Genomic DNA, 18922 nt, shown 5'->3' with positions numbered 1-18922 from the left:
AAACTTCCATCCACGTCTCTCCTAGATTTGCTAGAATGAAATCGAGAGAAAAGCAGGAAAGGGCCAGTAAAGATAAAATTAATTTATTAGCCCTCACAACTCCGTGGGGTGGGTGTGGGCCACACTAGGGCCCCAGAGTCCTATGCTCATGCCCTGCAGCAGTGGGCTGGGGAGTCAAGGTGTCTGGAGTGCCTGCTCCCTCATCCAGAGCTGCCTTGAGCTGGGTCCCTCCTGACCCCATCATCCTGCTCCCATATGCAAGGGGTACACAGGTCCACCTGCAACAAACTCGGGCCTGCCTCCAGCAGCAAGGACAGGACCCTGGGGACGGCTGAGTGGGAAGGCAGGCAGGAGGGTGTGGTTCAGTGCAGAGAGCTGCTGTTCTGCTCTTCAAAGGCCATCTTGCCCAGGAGCTGGCTGTCCAACTCCACCCCACTCACAGGTAGCTGGAAGAAGTTCATTTCGGCTGCTAAGGCTGCCATGGCAGAAGGGTCCTGGCCAAACTGAGCTCGCAACATCATGTCCATTTTCTCCAGCCTCCTCTTGAGCCGCTTGGCCTCCCGCTCCCGGATGAGCCGGGCCTGCCGCTTCTCCGGGGTTTCATTGGCCCGCTTCAGCCTCATGGCCTCCCGATCTCGCTGCAGCCGGCGTGCCCGCTGCTCGTCTGTCTCCTGCATGCGCTGCAGGCGCTTGGCTTCTCGGTCCCTCATGCGCCTTACCTCCCGCTCCTCGGGGGTCTCATTGTCCCGCCGGCTCTTCTTGGCTGTGCGCTCTCGTTCCAGCCGCTGCAGCCGGACTTCCAAAGGCTCGTTCTGTCGACGCAGGGCCCACTTGCGTACACTGGGGGTCTGGGCTTCTAGCAGTTTCCGGTAGGCAGCACAGTTGTTGCACACAAGCAGAATTCCAGCAGGGTACACTGGAGGACTAAAGGCAATGTCCTTCCCCTCAGCACTGGAGGGGCCCTCACTGTGGGCTGGTGGTAGGGATTCCATATTAAGGACTTCAGGAAGTTTCTCACTGGAAAGCAAAAAGTTTAGATGGTTAATGCCACGGTCTAACAAGGCTCAGGTATCCAGCCCTGACTTACTCTGTCCTACCAGGCCAGTTGCTCCAAGTTCACCACTAGGGGTCAGTATGAGTGCTTGGGAGACCTCCTCTACCTTTCCACCCTTGCCCTTCTTTGGGCTAGGTTGTCTACCAAGTCTTAAAGCCCACCTGGAGTTAGGGGCTGAGCCAACCACCACAGCAAGCCACCAGAAACCAGATGAGCCCTTACAATGTGCAGTTCCATTCAAGCTGGACTGATGGTATTTGTAGGAACTGTGCAGGGCAGTCCTCCTTGAGGCGGAGGCTGCCTTCAGGGGAGGTCCAGTCCACTGGCTCCACCTCCCCCCAGCCGACCCTGCGTTGTACACTAGCAAATTGGACTCAGACACAATTTACACAGTTCCAGTCTTCCTGGGACACAGTGGAGACTCTGTCCTCACATTAGGGTCCTCTCAGCACCCTGTAACTTCTTTCTCATGAATGGTCTTGGTCTTCCCCACATCTCTTTCTAGTTGAAGATATTCTGATCGAGGAAAGAAATAAGAATTCATTTCCCTTTGAGGATGTCTAATGGAATGGACATATTTACTAGCCTCATTACTTGTATTTACAAAGAGTCAAGAGTCAGTTCCCTTTGCATTGCCCATCTCTAACCTTCACTTCGACTTGGGAAAGCAGAACCCACACCCAGTAATTTGTTCCCAGCACAGAGGGTCAGTTGCCCGGCTAACCTGTTAAACGTGGCATGGCTAGTAAAACGGGCTCCACACACAGCACAGTTAGACCGCTGGTCCTCCGAGTGGATTAAGAGGTGGCGACCCAATGACCCGGGGGAGCTAAGGGCCCGGCCACAGACAGGACACATGTAGCTCTTGGCGCTCACCACTGCTGCAGTGTGCTGTAAAAGAGAGCCTTAATCTGTCAACTCACACCAGCTCCAGGACAATCTGTACCCACTTAGGAACTACTTTCTGGGAAACGTCCCCTTTCCTTAGTGTTAGAACAAGGACTTGCAACTATTCTCCCTATCTAGCACCTGGAAAAGTAAGAGTCTCTTGTGTTAAAGGGCCTTCAGAAGGGCAAGGCCATCCAGACCATCACTCAGATTTCATTAGTTTGAGTTCTGACTACGTACTGGGACATGTGGCTGGCTTGGGGGACAACGGGACTCCACAGCCTGAGAAGAATTCTTGCTCAGGATAATTTCTCACGGCCTGCTTGCCACATGCTGTGTACAAGTGCATTTTTGTGTGTGTGTGTGCGGTACACGGGCCTCTCACTGTTGTGGCCTCTCCCATTGCGGAGCACAGGCTCCGGACACGCAGGCTCAGCGTCCATGGCTCATGGGCCCAGCCGCTCCGCGGCATGTGGGATCTTCCTGGACTGGGGCACGAACCCGCGTCCCCTGCATCGGCAGGCGGACTCTCAACCACTGCGCCACCAGGGAAGCCCACAAGTGCGTTTTAAAGGAGCACTGAAGGTCAAGTCTAGAAGCTGGATGGAAAGACTGATATCCAAAAGGTATTTAAATGCACTGCCTTTTCTTCAGTCTTTTAAAATCAGTCTCCTGAAGAAATGCTTCTCCTCATGAACCAATTATTTTTATGGTAAAACTCAGGCTGCCATGTGTGCTCATGCCTGTTCAATACAGAGCATAAGGCACATGTTCTGCGACTGGATCAGGAAAAAAAAGGAAACAAAAGTTTGTCTAGTTCTGATCCCCTGGTTTACACTATCTTTCTCCAATACTTCAGAAACACCTATGTTAACTCATTTTTTCTTCTTTAAAACAAAGCCCACTTTCTATTTCACTGTTTTAAATATGTCTTAAGTAATTTAGAAAAAAAATGATACTTAATTTTCACAGTGTGTCTGCCTGGGAACCCAGAACATATTCACTCAACATATCCCACTTATTCTCTACAATTTTCTGAGGATTGGAGTGGAGTCTTGGTGGAAGCAACAACCCAAGGTTCTTTCCGGGGTTGGAGGCAAAGGCTACACAAGTTGTTGGCGCCCGTGTTCTGGAGCATGCGGCTCCGCACGCCATACCTGGTACACATGCGCAATTAGCTGCCCCCGACTCCCACAGTCCAGCTGGCAGAGGGGACACTGGCAGAGTCCAAGTAAGGGGTCGGAATTCAAATTCTCTGTGACCTGCAATTTAACAAGTAGGCAATTCATGAACACAGTTTACCAGTCTCTTCCCTGCCCCTACTTCTTTTAAAAGGGTATCCTGTTAAAAGGAACACAACCTCTTATCATATGTTATTATTAGGTTCCCACTGTGGGTCAAAGGAAAAAGTGATAGGGGAAAGGGAATTAAATTTGCTCCCATCTTCATTTTCTCCAAGGCTTCCTGCCATGAAGACATAGTATTACTCCAGAGAGAGCTTATCTATTTTTTTTTCCCCTAAGGTAAACTCTGTAGAGAAGATCAGCTTTCCCTACTGCCATGCCTCTTGCAGGAATCCTTAGGAAACAGTTTAGTGAAAAGATGGCACCTCAGTTAATACTTTGACTGAAATTTGCAAGCATATTCAAGAGTACACCTGAGGAAGTCAACTAATAGTTTTGCAAAGACGGATGTTCTGCTGGGAAGAAGTGGGGAACTTTAGGAAGAAGAGCTGTGTGGGAGTGAAGTGATATGTGGGTGGAAAAGGAAAGCTGGGTGTGAAGAGAACTGTGTGTCTGAGGTTTGGGTAACTCATGTTGGGAAGGAAGACAGGCTTCATGTGAAGCCCAGGGGACCCTCAGAGGCAAGAGTGTTACATGTGGAAGAGAGGCATCTTGGGCAGAGTAGAAGGGTAAGGAGGTTCCCGGACTCAGGAGCCATTTGTCACTTGCCTCATGCTCTACCACACTGTTCCCACCAACAGGCTGTTCTGCATTTTCTAACTCTTTTTCCACTTTGACCACCCCTCCGTCTTCCTCTGATGTATGGGAAGAGACTTCATCTTGTGTGGTCTCCTCTTCATCACCCTCACTGTCACCTGGAACACACAAACTGGTCACTTCTTCTGATTTTTGCATGAATACATCTTACGTTGCTTTCCACCCTAAAGTTTGCAGCTAAAATGGAAAACATTCTCAGATCTTCCATAATATAGTTTGTATCAGTGCTTATTTGGGTACAAATCACGTTAAGTGGAAGCCAGCTATAATTGTTTATATTGCCATATACACACTAAAGAGAAAATCCGAGGCAAAACTGTATTGGAAAATGGTTATTAGGTCCTGTATATTATCATAAAAATGATAACTTCTTACACAGGGTTCCCAAATATCTCACACTTTCAAATCACACCTCCTATGCACCTCACACCATGCTCATTCCAACACACCACTTCTGACTTACCAATGCTTATCACTGATTTTATTACTTACTTTTCTCCATAACCTCCCTGCACAATTTCTCCATGGTGTCACATACACTATTCTATTCTGAAACCCACTAATCTGTTCTCTCCCAACAAACCCCAAGGCATGATTACAGAAACACCAACAAGTTTTTCTTTCCTCTTATCAATAAAGGAGGCAGTAGGAAATTAGGTAAAAATGTCACTTTATAGGGAAAAAGCTCAGTACAGTGGAAAAGTTAGCACAGCAACCAACCTCGGGCATTCTGTCGTGGTATTTGACTCACAGCGTTCTTACCCTGCTAGTAACTCAGCATTCTACGTTAAATAAGTCCATTGTTTCTGTTGGTTCTTTGGATTATCTGATGGATTATTGAATGCATCAAGTGGAGGGAACAGGACATTCTTTACTTTAGGATGAAATATAATTTCTCGTGGCTAAAGAAAGAATTGATTTGTTTTAGTTCAGGGTGCAAGATGTGGCCATGCAGAGGTCTGCCTGTGGCTAGGGGATCTGCAAGGTTTGTGTGTGCTGATTTCTTTCCTCTATTACTTATAACATTGGAAAAGAAATGATTTTTAAAAAACACAATAACATAGGGAGTTCTTTCTGAAAGGAAAAAAAAGTGCTAGTACTTTGAAGATCACAAGAGGAAGCCAAACCTAGGGAAGCTGTCAGACTCCAGTCCCATCCTAACACCACCTAGATCCTGGACTCCTGGGCCTGACTGTCAGCAAGAGAAATACAGGATAGAGTTTCACCAGGCTCTCAGCATCAGCAGTGAGACTCAGCTTTCCTAGCTAACAGTGTGCTTCTTATCTTCTCTCTACTATCCCTTACATAATTTCTAAATCTACCAAGAACTGGGCCAAACTGGTTACATTCCCTTTCTTCAAAAGAAAATCTAACCAAATCATCTGCTAGTAGATACATGTGTCTCTGTTAGATACTTCACTTGGTTGGTGGACTGGATTTGGGCCCTGGAAAGATCTACAGTATGCCTTATTCCTTGGTCCAAAGCTTTAGTGTGAATCCATCTCAGTAATAAGGGTTGGCACAGATTAAATCATACTATATTTTCTCACCAGCTTATTTGGAATACTTGTAGTCTAAGACAACACTGTATCAAACACTTTTTGTAATTCATCAAAAATCCAAATATATCTCTCTACTAGAAAGGTTAAAAAAAGAATAAGTATGCCATGCAGAGGGATGATGCAACTTTTCCAGAATGGAAACCTATCAGACTTCTATAGATATTGCCATTCCTACCTATTACTCAAACTGGTGGCTCCCACAGATTTTCTAGAAATATTTGGTTCACTTTTCTGTACCTGAGCAATTACTTGCTAAATTATTATTTTTATTGCTAGAGTATTAGTTTAAATAGAAAATGTAGTTCCTGGAAGGTACAGAACTCCCTGCCTCTTCTTTCTTTTACAACCCTGAACATGGAGAAAAATCAGAAATGTCAATATGAATTGACACTAATAATAACCAATATCAGATGGATCAGATGTGGAAATCATCCTAGGAAATAACACATCTCAAAGTGTATTTGTTCAAGCAAGTCACAGAACAATCCATGAGGCTCAACCAGTTACCAGCCACTGTCTTTTCAATCTCTTAAGCAAAGGGATCTACTCAGGACTTGGTGTGGGAAGACCTCGACATTAGCATTTTACATGCTGCATAATCTCACTGGTAAGCAAGTCCTCTTATAAAACATTAAAACTGGGTCCTCAAGCAAAACTTTCGTTAATACCACTCTTACATTTTATTAATTATGAATAAACAGATCCTAAGAGACAGGGATTTTTTTCTTTTCATTTGACCTAGCCCAGGGGCTGCTTGAGCACTCATTATTCCTATGCCCCTGTCTATCACAGTCATCACAAATCTATCTGTGTATGGCACTATGCCAAGTACTGCAGTCCTTGAGTTAAAAAAACCTGTTCTCTCTCTGGACAAACATATGCCCATACACCTTAGAACACCTTTGGGAACACTGAGGATCCACAAATCTCCTTCTTCATGTCTTCCTCCCAACCCCCATGCATAATCCCCAGAGCACACACACTCTGATAATTCTTCTCCCATTGCCCTGAGTCATTACCAGAAGGTGCAGAACTCACTGCTACTGGAGTCCTGATCTCTTAGTTGTTGGATAGCTTGTCGCTGACTGCCAAGGTCTCCAGGAAAATCAGTTTTCATCATCGCCTGGCGGGCTTGCTCTTCTAGCCCAGCAAATACTTGATCCCCTGGTGGTCACAAGGAAAAATAGTCAGGCCACCAGCTGGGCAGTACATCGCCAGGCAAGCTGGTTGGAAAGTCAGACCATTCAAAGGTAGGAGACAGGCAGGTACCCTGTGGTGGGGTCATTCATCTCCAAGTCAGCTTGTTGCCTCCAGTGGTTTCCGGGGACAGCTACTCTTCTTGGGCAACAAGCCAGATGCTCTAGAAAGCATCATTTGCTTCTCTTAAATCCTCCTAATATTGACTCCTTTTAAAGGTGATCAATTGCTACTTTACCAATTTAACATCAAAATCTCAATTCTATTTATAACCTTCCATCAGGACTGGGGAGACAGAGGCAAGTGGCAAAGTGATGGAATGAAGATGGGGCAAAAAATCTGGGCACAATCTCTGAATCTCAGTGTATTAGCAATATGGTCCTGATTCTGTCTGCCTCTGACTATAAACAAGTGCTTCAAATAATCCAACTGAAACAGTATCTATGACCCCATCTTTCATCCATTCTCCTTATAAGACGTACTCTAGAAGTTCTTCCTTTACTCTCTCACATCTATTAGAATTAGCCACGAGCAAATAAAAAATAATGGATTAAAAGGAAAACAGATAATATGTGAACTCATTTCTGCTGAGGAACAAACTTCCTGAAACATGCCAACCAATTTGCAACAGGTAATATTTCATCTAGTCTCCTTGGTTTAGTGTGGTCTTTTTTTTTTTTCTTCTTTGTATGCAGTATCCAAAAGCCCCGGACCCATCCTTGATTATGCATTTACTGTGAGGAACTCTGCCTGGGATCTGTGTGGTTATTGAAGAGTTAACATTTAAGTGCTCTTTTATTTCCAAGAGGCCAGGCATAAGGAGAAAAGAGAATTGGGTTTCTTGAGGTTTCCATTATCTCAGTCAGAGTGGAAACTACAGTCCCCATTCTCCAGCCACCAAGAGAGAATAATAAAAAGCCCTAGTGAAATGTCTGACAATAGACCAGGCGCTTTCTTAATGAAGAGAGAGAGGAAATTAAACAGGCTCAGGTTCCGAGGCTGATACAATGATGTAGGAGGAATGAACTGGTCAGTTGACCTGTACAACTAGTCCTTGGGCAGTGAAAGAACTGATGTGAAGTAGGCTTCATGTGATTCATTTAGGTATTTGTTCAGCAAATATTCATTGAACATCTACTATATGCTAAGTGCCAAATGCTAATAATAGTGATTATTTGGCACTTCCTAGTTCCAGGCTCTACGTTAAGTGCATTATAGTGGCTACCTCACCTTAATTCTCTGCAAAACTCTATGTGGTAGGTATTACTATCCATATTTTACTTAGAAGAAAACTAAGGTCTATGGTGGAACAAAGTATTCAGACCCCAGTCTGTCCAACCCTTAATTACCATATTTTTCAGTTGCTTTCTAGCAGAGTTGTAAACAGAATTTTAAGCGGTTCATTAGAGCAATTTTACTGAAAACAAACGCTTGTCTCTGTGTGACAAGAATAGCTCTGATCCTAGTGTGTTACCTTCCTACCATCAGAAACTGATATATACAACTCAAATACCAAAATAATGTTCTCAAGGCCAAGACTGACGGAAGGAACCATCATTTTTATGGTTCTGATTCCATGTGATGAGTTACCATGCCTGGGTTAGAGTAATATTATGGCTATTCTGACTGACACTATGAATGGGAATAGAGGTGCTAAGAGTCCAAGTGTACTTCTAGCCACTCAGCCCTCAAATAAACGAAAAATAACCTGCTTTAAGTCCACTTTCGTAATATTCAGGATGACACACTGGATATAAATTCCCGCTAGGGAGAGCAAAATATGAATTCTGTGTTATAGCGCCTCCTCTTCCCTCTTTGCAGGAGTAAAATATTTAATTTTTCCACGTTGGTTCCTCTGTAACCACAAGACCATGGCTAACTGGAATAGTTACTGAATTCTTCTGGGTAAATGCATGTTTTTGGACCTGGTGGCTGTGGGCAGATATGACACTAAGGAACAAGTTATGTACCAGCATATAATGATCAAGGGCAGACCATTCTCATCAATGACATCTCTAAAGAAACCTATCCAGAAACCAGCTAGGTTTATAACATACTAAGAATCTACACTTCCCCCCCTTTCTTTTTTTTTTTTAATTTATTTATTTTATTTTTGGCTGTGTTGGGTCTTCATTGCTGTGCGCGGGCTTTCTCTAGTTGTGGCAAGGGGGGGCTACTCTTCGTTGCGGTGCGCGTGCTTCTCATTGTGGTGGCTTCTCTTGTTGCAGAGCATGGGCTCTAGGCGCACGGACTTCAGTAGTTGTGGCTCGCGGGTTCTACAGCACAGGCTCAGTAGTTGTGGCACTCGGGTTTCAGTAGTTGTGGTGCATGGGCTTAGTTTGCTCCGCGGCAGGTGGGATCTTCCCAGACCAGGGATCAAACTCGTGTTCCCTGCACTGGCAGGTGGATTCTTAACCACTGTGCCACCAGGGAAGTCTCCCCCCCTTTCTTAATGGGGAATCACCACTGAATTAGAAGGACATCTATAAAGATATGTAATTTTCAAGATCAGCTAGTAATTCAGTCTAGTCTCCATCAAACTTGAGCTAAAAATTTATTCCTATTGAAGCTGTCTAAACATTTCAGCCTTCACAGAACAGAGAAGAGTCTTTTCAATACAGCTGCCCTATCTAGGACTTTTGGGAGCATTCTCACCTAGGATAGTTGGGCTATTCCTTTTTTGGCAGTTTGGAAAGAAAAGCTATGCTCTTCTATTTTATTCCATTCCTGACTTGGGAAAAAGGCTAAGGTAAACTTTACTCCTTAGGGCTATTCTTATTTAAATACCAACATAAAGCAAAATATATAAAAACCATAAAGAGGGATTCTGGCAGACCTCACAGAAAAAGATATGTGAATGATCTCCCAGTAGTCACTATTCACCTAATCCCTAAATCTGACTGTCCAGAATTATCCTTTCATAAGAAGGTAGTGATAATTGCTAAAAGTATGTCATATTAACTCAAGTATAATGTGATCCATAGAGATACTAGTGATTAAGAAGTGTTATACAGTTGCCTGCTTTTACAATGTAGCAGTATTATTTCCTTCTATCTTGAGACTGTTGGAGTAGGTTAAAAAAAATCCTCTGTCTTCTAGATATTAATGTAGGGCAACCATCTTCTTTAACATGGTATTTACTTGTCTATTAATAGTGGAGAAAAAGTCATCTAAGTTCAACAGTAAAAAGCAAGGTACTACCTCTCCTTTTTGTGGTATGAAATCAAGATACTGTTGGTCTGATTTGGCTAAGGTTTTTTAGACCAGATAAGAACAAAGCCATGCAAACAAGCCTGTAGAACAGATGAGAAGCCTGAGATGAAAGTTACTGGAAGACAAAGATTTTACAATTCTCTTTCTTGAGTCTTTGGTGCAGTTAAATAAATGCAATGTCTGGCTGACTTAAATTAAGTAAAGCAGCTGAGACATATTCTAAGAGAGCAGATGCCTAATTCAGAATAAAATGAGCTAGAACTGGGAGTGAGGCACTTAGGATTCCTTTTCTAGCTGACAGTCTCCGTAATCCGAGGTGCTATCACATATTGGGAACAGAACCATTTACCTCACAAGGATGCTAACAATGAATGAAGACAAAACAAACTGCACTTTTTAGAAGAGAAGGGACTTTAAAGGCTTCTTTTTCCTACTTCTCTGTAAAAGCTGAAAACTTTAATTGAAGTTGAAAGTTTTTAGTCTCATATATAATCTGAAAACAAAAGTCTCTTAAGAAACGGAAGTTTTCCTTTACTTAGTGGTTTGCTTGGTACAAAAGCACCAAATGAGAGTGTGCAAAGGACTGTATTTTCAACCTCTCTAGAAACAGTTACAGAAATCTGTATTCAGAAGGGGGTGAGATGAGGAAGGAGGGAGGGAAGAGGTCTACAGAGATTTCAACCCATATGCAGTTCCTCTGTGACTAACAGTTCTGGACTTTTATTCCAAAAGCTCTGCATCAAGTCTATTAAGGAACTGGGCAAAACACAAGAGTCTGCCTGGACGTTTCTGGGTAAAGGAGAGATCATGACGGTAATTTAGATACAGAGACAATCCTGAGGAAAGCCAAGTATATGCCAGAGCAGCCTGCCCATTGACTTCTAAAGTGGATCTGACAGATGCTGCCAGGCTACAGCAATGGGATTCTTAATATATTCTTTTAGGAGGGCTTCTTAATATATTCTTTTAGGAGCTGCCTGCTACACAATCCTCTTGTTCCCAGAAGGCAGATCTAATGGAGCTCAGCCATTACTCTGCTCAAATGCCATTGGCTTTGACATTTAAGCAAAGCTTCTGCAGACCTTCCTGCCTCCCAGACCTTGAGTTCATTCTGTTTACTTTAAATAGATGAGCAGCATTAAATTCAATACATTTGATTGGTTCTATTTCACTGCAAGGGGTTAGGAGACGCACGTGGTCAGAAGACTGAAATTACCTATTTCTACTTGGCATTATTGTGGGCAATGAGAAGATGACCTTTCAAAAAATGTAGGACCAGCTTCAGTCCCCAAATAGTAAATAAGTAGAAGGTCCTCAGAGACCAGCAAATCTCAGTGTCTTTCTTCTTTCTTAGTCCATCATGTGAGATGCCTTCACATTTCCCTGCCCAAATGCATCACTGAAAATAGCCCCTCCCTGCGGGTCTGCTTTTTAGTTGCACCGAACATTTCTGTTCACAGCCCTCTTAATGGTCACCACTGCAAAGTCCCACCCGCTCCACCACAATACTACAAGCATCACTAGCTCAACTCTAGAAACTGCATTTCTGCAGCTGTGGATATGATATTCCCTCCTTCTCTGTGGTCTGTTTGTCCATCTGTTTTCCAACTCCAGTACCAGTTCATCTTGGCTTTGACTGATTACGGTGGGAGGAGATGCAGCTATCGACTTATGCTATGTGGGCGCAGGCACTGGCCACACAAGCATTTACTGGCTTCCCTGTACCTACCTGATCATACTATCATCCCCACCAGCTACTTTTCTCAGTCTCTTTGGACAGGTGGCTTTTAGAGGTAAATGCCCAACTCCAGTGATTGCCTTATTTGTGAACCCATCACTCTACTAAGAGTTCCTTTCCTGCCCTGCCTTCTTGGGGTCACATCTGTGTCTCTTCTCAATATCCACCTTCAACCAGAGAGGAGAAGACAATCCTTCTGAACCTCTGTGTTGTATTACCTATGGTAGAGATACTTCATTTTATCTCTCTTGAAAATCGTCACATTCAGGCCCACTAAATTTCACTGTTTTAGCAGCAGTTTCTAAATCCTTCCTGAACCACTCACCTTTATATTAGGCAGCCTTCCATATCCACCTACTCCAGAATACACTCCTAGAAGTATCCAACTTGTGCTGTCTTATAAAACTTTTCTAGGACTTGAAGAATTAATTGTATATGAAAGTTTGCTACCCTAATCTCATTTAATCTATAAAATGCTGAAGTCCTCTTAATTCCTCTGAACCTACTGTTTTCTCTCCTACTTTTGAAATTACCCAATAAAATAAAATAAGGTACATACTGTCTGGCATATGGTATGTTTTTAATAAATTTTAGTCCTCTTATATTAACTCCATGACTGATCTATCCTCTCAAATGTAGGTTTTTTTCCTTAAAAAAAACAAAAAACTTTCATATGTTATACCACTGAATTCCCTTCAAATGTTGCTGTAGTCAGTCCTCCATAAAAACACGGAGCTATTTGTCTCTTTTTTACATTTGAATGAGGATGCTTATCTCCCCAGATCATAGGAAACTGGTTAATTGTCTCAAATCTACATAGATATATTAGTGTTAATTTAATAAGGCACTTTTGAAAACCCACTATGAGCAGTGCTAGAAGTAGAGAGGGATAGCAGGAATTATATATGGGACATAGTGTCTGCCCTCCAGAAATTTACAATCCAATTACTAAAATAAAACGTATATATGAACCTGCTGAGAAATAATGCAAGGCAATAGTGCATAGCTGGTTCTTGTTACCAGTCTCTTCTTCATGTGATCCAGCCCACACACTGTTTTGTAGTCCCAAAACACTGTATTCTGAATGTCACTCCATTCTCCCTGCTTAAAAACCTTCAGTAGCTCCTTACAGTCAGGATGAAGTGTGAACTTGGCCTGGCCTTCGGGCCTCTACAATGCAGAGTTAAATGTCTCCAACGTCATGTTCTATGGCTTCTGGACAAATGCAACTTCTGCTTCATACAAAGTCTCCTTGTCCCCTGAGCATACCACGTGCATTCCCTCTTTGTTTCTTTGCTTTCCCCTACCTGATTTTACCTCTCCTTTCCTCTTTTTTTAAAGAATCCACTTTCTACCTTCCAAGGTCCAGTTCAAGTTCATAGTCTAAGGCCTCTTCCATCAAGCATTCCCTGGCTATCTCAGTCCATGGAGCTCTCTCCCTCCTCTTTTTTTTTTTTTGGCCTCAGGGCATGTGGGATTTTAGTTCCCCGACTATGGATCAAACCCATGGCTCGAATCCTTGGCCCCTGCAGTGGAAGTACAGTCTTACCCACTGGACCGCAAGGGAAGTCCCTCTCCCTCCTCTTAATTTCTGTAGTACACACAGTCTGCAGCATCCCTATTTGGCACTTAGCATATATTATCTTGCTATATGCCCATCTATCTATCTATATATCTGTGGCTACGTTATAGTCTTACATATCTTTATATTGTTTTACGGCCTTGGCATCTAGCACAAGGCTTTGCACAGAGTAGGAATCCTATAAATGTTTGTTAATGTGAATACTAAGGATGAATCAAGAGCATCTATTCCTAAGACAGGTTTCTAAGACCTCCTCCAGCATAGAAACACTTTAAATCCATCATGTTTGACACCTTTAACCCTTTTTTCTTCACAAATTAGTGTGAGTCAATCACCTAAATTCAGATTACACTTCCTTTCCAACCCTCAGGGTTCTCAGGTTCCAGAATAAAAAGCCCAGTACTCACAGTGAACTTTATTTGGATTTGTCTGTTTCCGACGGGACATGTTTCCCTGATCCAAGAGCTCTGGCTTTTCCCAGTTTCACAACTGGATGTTACTACCTCCTTGCAAGATGCTGACCTACAAAAAAAAGGATAACGTTAGCACATGTCATTTTGCTCATAAATTATACACAATTAAAAGATGAGAGACTTTTTAAAATAGTTTTTGAGTATATATAAAACTCACCAGTTATAAATCATTGAACTTCTTAAAGAAAGAAAGAAATGAATAAATCTCTAGCACACTTTAAGGTCCCAAGAAGTTTCAGAGAGAATTCCAAAGGATTTAGAGAATTCCACTCTAAATCCAACTCTGGAATCCATAATACTGTTAAGTGTTCATGATCAAGCTGAGAGGGTAGAAAAGGAAGCAAAAAAACTCAGGCAACCAGCGTTAGAAGCACCATAGGCTCAAAGGGATAACCCTCATGAATTGTAAAAGGAAGCAAAGGAAGCTAAACAGGGTGGCAGCTCATATGTCACATGTCCTCTGGAAGTCAAGCCCTGCAATCTGCACCAATGAGAACCTCCAGATGTTTTTTTCAAGAAGTTATCTCTCCTAGAGGTGACGAAGGCACCACATCCCTGTGAGACAAGAAATATCTCAAAACTTCTGGGCATCTGTAAATGAAACATGGGAAATAGAGCCTCTACCTAGGGATGCAGGCACAGTGCTACGCACTGTGGATGACAGGGCACTAAAGCAAATCAGACTTCCTGTTGAAGATGGGCTTTTACCAGAAGAGCCAGGTGCCATACACATTGTTGGGTACTAATTCAATACCTCAATGTGGAACATCAACCTGACCCTGCTCACATGCTCCTGAGTGGTGGTCAAAGTTAGTAACTTTAGTGCCTCTTCTCAATCCAGCCTCTTGTAGCAAAGAGTGGGAAGAACAAAGAGAAAAGGTCCCCAAATGAGAAGTGCTGCAGAGACATGCACCTGCTTCCCTGAAATAGGAGAGAACAGATACTTAAGCCTAGAGGTTCCTGGTTAGTTATAAGAAAGGCTTTCCCAGCATTAAGTGTTGTTAGAGAGTCCAAAATGGATTAGTAGTGGAAGCTGTGAATTTTCTTTGAAAGACAGAGTGAATAAACAACATAGATTAAAAGGAGATATTCTCTTTCCTACCAAAGATGAGAACGTGGATCTGGTCACCCTCTAACTTTTCTTTCAGTTCCTGCCTTCTCAAATTGTACTCACACTAATAAGCAAATACAAAATTGTAGTTTATTGCCTTAAGAGGCATTATGAGAGGCTACTTACTATCATCTACACTTTGCACTCCAGTTAGTGAAGACTCACCTCCTCTTATGCCAACTAACTCCTCTATGTAGCTAGAAAGGACCTCAGACCTGTAATCAGATCCTGCCTCCCCTTACCAAAAGAAGAAAGAAACCGCAAATGGCAAAGACAGGCCTCCACAGGAAGTGGCAAAGGAAGCAGCTTTCAGGCAGTCTTCTATCATATCTGCATATCAAACACAGTTCTTTTTCAGACCTTTAATTAAAAAAAAAAAAACAACAAACTCCAAATGTATACAGTAAAAATCAATTTTAAGGTAGTATGTTGAGTGCTAATGCTAATGACACGTGTTCTCTAAGTTTTGTTTGTGTAGATCATTTCTTTCTAATCAAGTAGTTATTTTACAAATTGAAGCAGTGAATGAATATTACACTTTGGATTTTTTCCTATAAGTCTGTGGAATCACAAAGTGTAAAGTTGAATGAAATGCAGGTTGCCTATCATTTTTTTTTCTAAAATTTGCAGAGCTATAGCTCTCTATTGTATAAGGAAGAAAATGAAACCTTAACTAATCTTTAAATTTTCTTCCTATTAAGATCAGAAATTGAAACTGTGAGATAAAGGTAATAAAGATCCTTCTGAATGAAGGCCAAATAATATGACACAGGCTCTGTTCAGATCATCTTGGTGAGGCAACAGCTCAATACTAAAGCTACAAGTCAGCAACAGAAATCAACATCTGGCATATTTAAAGCACCAGTGTCCACTGCATCTCACAATCCTCCTAGTGGCCAAATGGGGAACCAACCAGATGGTACCCAGTGGGACTTCACACCTGAGGGATTAAGGGGAAAACATAAGCAAATACTCTTCCTCCCTCAAAAAAAGAAAGCCTGTGGGGTCGTGGACTCTTGAAAATAAGTAAGTTAATTAATTATGTAATTAATTAACAATAAAAAACTAGCACTAGCAGATAACATTCTTGACTGCACAACAAGATCTCAGAGGTTAAACAATTGTTTTGTAGCAGTAAAAGCTAATAAAATCCATAGACACATTGCCGTAAAGTTCACTAACTCAGTTTTACTTTCAACACTGCCTCAGTTCCCAAGCCTGAATCTGAAACCGATACAAAAATGTAAATGGATAGCCCAAACATCACCATCTGGAAGAAAAACAGGATGGGAAGAAAGGTAACCGGTGAGATTCAGGTCTACAAGGGATTCTATTTAAAAAGGGAGGCAGTTTTGTCCATCTTTTGTTTTTTTTCGGTACGTGGGCCTCTCACTGTTGTGGCCTCTCCCGTTGCGGAGCACAGGCTCCGGACGCGCAGGCTCAGCGGCCATGGCTCACGTGCCAAGCCGCTCCGCGGCATGTGGGATCTTCCCGGACCGGGGCACGAACCCGTGTCCCCTGCATCGGCAGGCGGACTCTCAACCACTGCGCCACCAGAGAAGCCCAGTTTTGTCCATCTTTAGAATGTGGTTAAGAATACTTGGGAGCGGGGCCAACGTCTCCCCTTAACACTGTCCCTGCTCTCCCACAGGTGTTAGGTTGCAGCTTCCAGGACACACCACAGACTTTAGCAAGAAAATACGGGTGAAATCCAAGCTTTAAGAAAAGAGGGTGCACTCCCACCTCCAGCTCTGGTGCAGTTCCCACGGAGCAAAGTAAACTCGCCTGAATCCCCGGTATCTGTATCTGCCAAAAAGGAGAGGACAAGAAAGCTGGTCACGTAGCCGCCTCACAGTTCACCCTGTTCCCGGGTGTATAACCAGCCGAGACGGTCCCTCTGGCTTCCTGAAGCATGAGCACAGGTAGATTCCCGGGAATTATCAGACAAGAGCCAGAGGTCTTCCGAGGCGGCTCAGACAAACCCTCAGACAATACAGTCTTCTCAGAAATCTAAATTTAGAAGCCCTTCTGCGAGAAGGCGACTCGGGACTGACACCCGGGTCGGCGCCCCCACGCCCATCCTCCCCTTCCCCCAGCTCCAGTCCAGCCTGTCAGACGCCCGGGCCGTCCCGGCGCTGCCCGGCTGAGCCCGACCTGGGCCCACGCGGGGAGGGCGGCGACGCGGACGCCCCTCCCGCGCCCGAGACCTCCAGAGGGACGGAAAGTGGAACAGCCGCTGTGGGGAGCCAGCCCGGTCCGGCCTCGTCGCGGGAACCCGGGGCAGGGGGAGGGTCAGAGCCAAGGCGGCCCCCGCCCCCCAGGCCAGAGCGAGCCCCTGTTCCCCTCCCCAGACACAGACTGACAAAAGGACCGACAGCCGGCGACCAAGGGAGGGGGCGAGGAGCCCCTGCATCCTCAGCCTGGTCCCGGAGGGAAAGAGTCGGGGGTCTTTTTACCCGGCGCCTTGGCGCTCCGCGGCGCTCCGGGTCCCTGGGCCCCGCCTCCGGACAGACGGACCCCCGGACAATGGGCCCTGGGCCGCAGCTCGGGCCGGCCGGGCCGGGGCTCTCCTGGACTGGGCCCCGGCTGGCAGAGGGCAGCTCCGGGCCGAGCTGGTGGCGGGGAGCCGAGGGGCGGCGCTGCAGACGGACAAAGCCAAAAGCAGACAGACAGACGGAGGGGGAAAAGATGGCGACGCGGGCGGCGGGAGCGCGCTGCTCGCGCACCCGCAGCGAGTGGGGCGCGTGCACGAGTCTCTCCTATCCCCTCCTCCCCCCTTCGCAAGCTTCGTCCCCCTCCCCGCTCCCCAGGCGCGCGCCCGGAGGCATGGGCGGGGCTTAAGGGGAGAGGGGTCCGGGGAGGCAGGACTTAAGGGAGCATCCAATCACAGACATTCGAGAGGGGCCTCGCCTTGTTTCTCGCGCCATGGAGACCACCGAGCCTCGCACCCTCCTAGGTCTTTTTCTGGTCCTGTCAACTCCTCAGCTCCCCTATGCTCTCCTGAACCTTTAAACTCTACCCTGACTGTCAGCTCTGATCCTGGTTTCCTACCCCACCTTCGAGTTCAGCCACAAAAGCCCACATCCCCCAACCACAGCTCCACCGCAGGCTCCCCCTCTCCTTAGCCCAACCTCTTCCCCTTCCCCCAACCCAAACCCTCTTCCCTTCATTTCCCCACATCTCACGGTTTCTTCGGTCCCCACGGCGTTTAATGTGACCGAGATCTAGGGGCCACGGACCTTTGTGGGAGGGGCTAAGTTCGGCTGTCAGAACCTCAGAGGAGAAAAATCTTTAGCTTCGTTTTAGACATGTAAGTCTCCAACATGATTCTCAACTAATAAAACAACAGTAGCTGTAGACCCTGGGGCATAGAATTAATTTAGAGAAGGGTAACTTGTGGCACTGTTGCCACTTAAGGGGCATTTGGGGCAATTGAAAGTGGTTAGACTCACTTCCTAATAAAACACCTCCTTCCCCTCTCATTGTCCCTTTCTATTTCCTCACCGCTTTCCTTCCTTTCCTCTAATTCTCTCGTCTTGTAGAATGCCTAAGCCTGCCTTTGACATAGCTCACTTGGAGAAGTAGGGCATGCGGTGGAAAGATGGAATCTGACATTAGAAGATCCAGCTTTGAGTCTGCAGCTGACCAGCCTGGTTACTTTGGGCAAGTCACTTCCCTATTCTGAATCCCTGCTTCCTAAAAATGTAAAATAGTTAATAATATAATAATTCCTGGTCTCTACTCTCATAGGGTTGTTGTGCTGATTAAGTAAAATGAATATATGAAAGAGTTATGTAAACATCCCTTATGATCACTGGCCCCACAACGGTGGAGCTAATGAGGATGCTGATCATTGCTTATAAAGCAACAAGTCTTGGTATTTGCATAAAGCGCTCTTGCAAAATGTCCTTTCCAGAAATCTCTAACGAGATGATATCATTGTCTGCATCTTGTGTTTAATGTGAGAGGATCTTGGTCCTTCACAATTATGTGGTAAATGGCTCATTCATTCATTCATTCATTCTTTGTGGCTGGGATATGAGGTAGGAATTATTCTTTTTTTAATAAATTTATTTTATTTATTTACTTTTGGCTGCGTTGGGT

General features: G+C 44.6%; 1 protein-coding gene across 7 annotated transcripts; it reads right to left on the bottom strand.

The window, feature by feature from the left end:
• Window positions 1-62: 62 nt before the first annotated feature.
• ZNF821 (zinc finger protein 821) lies at window positions 63-18018 on the bottom strand. Of its 7 annotated transcripts, none has more exons than XM_060289011.1 (9): window positions 17275-17564; window positions 16562-16624; window positions 13865-15178; window positions 13642-13756; window positions 6543-6668; window positions 3895-4040; window positions 3100-3204; window positions 1779-1945; window positions 63-1017 (listed from the first exon to the last, which is right to left on the bottom strand). In XM_060289011.1, the coding sequence occupies exons 4-9, from the start codon at window positions 13679-13681 to the stop codon at window positions 363-365; spliced, it is 1239 nt and encodes a 412-aa protein (XP_060144994.1). In that variant the 5' UTR covers window positions 13682-13756; window positions 13865-15178; window positions 16562-16624; window positions 17275-17564; the 3' UTR covers window positions 63-362. The 7 variants fall into 7 exon arrangements, with proteins under 7 accessions (XP_060144994.1, XP_030719311.1, XP_060144995.1 ...); XM_030863451.2 differs by having other exon boundaries at window positions 15061-15178; XM_060289012.1 differs by having other exon boundaries at window positions 13865-15148.
• Window positions 18019-18922: the final 904 nt, after the last annotated feature.

The sequence above is a fragment of the Globicephala melas genome, chromosome 19, assembly GCF_963455315.2.
Source record: "Globicephala melas chromosome 19, mGloMel1.2, whole genome shotgun sequence".
NCBI classification, from domain to species: Eukaryota; Metazoa; Chordata; class Mammalia; order Artiodactyla; family Delphinidae; genus Globicephala; species Globicephala melas.
The sequence above is the reverse complement of the archived record's forward strand: the minus strand, read 5'-3'. Positions and strand labels throughout refer to the sequence as shown.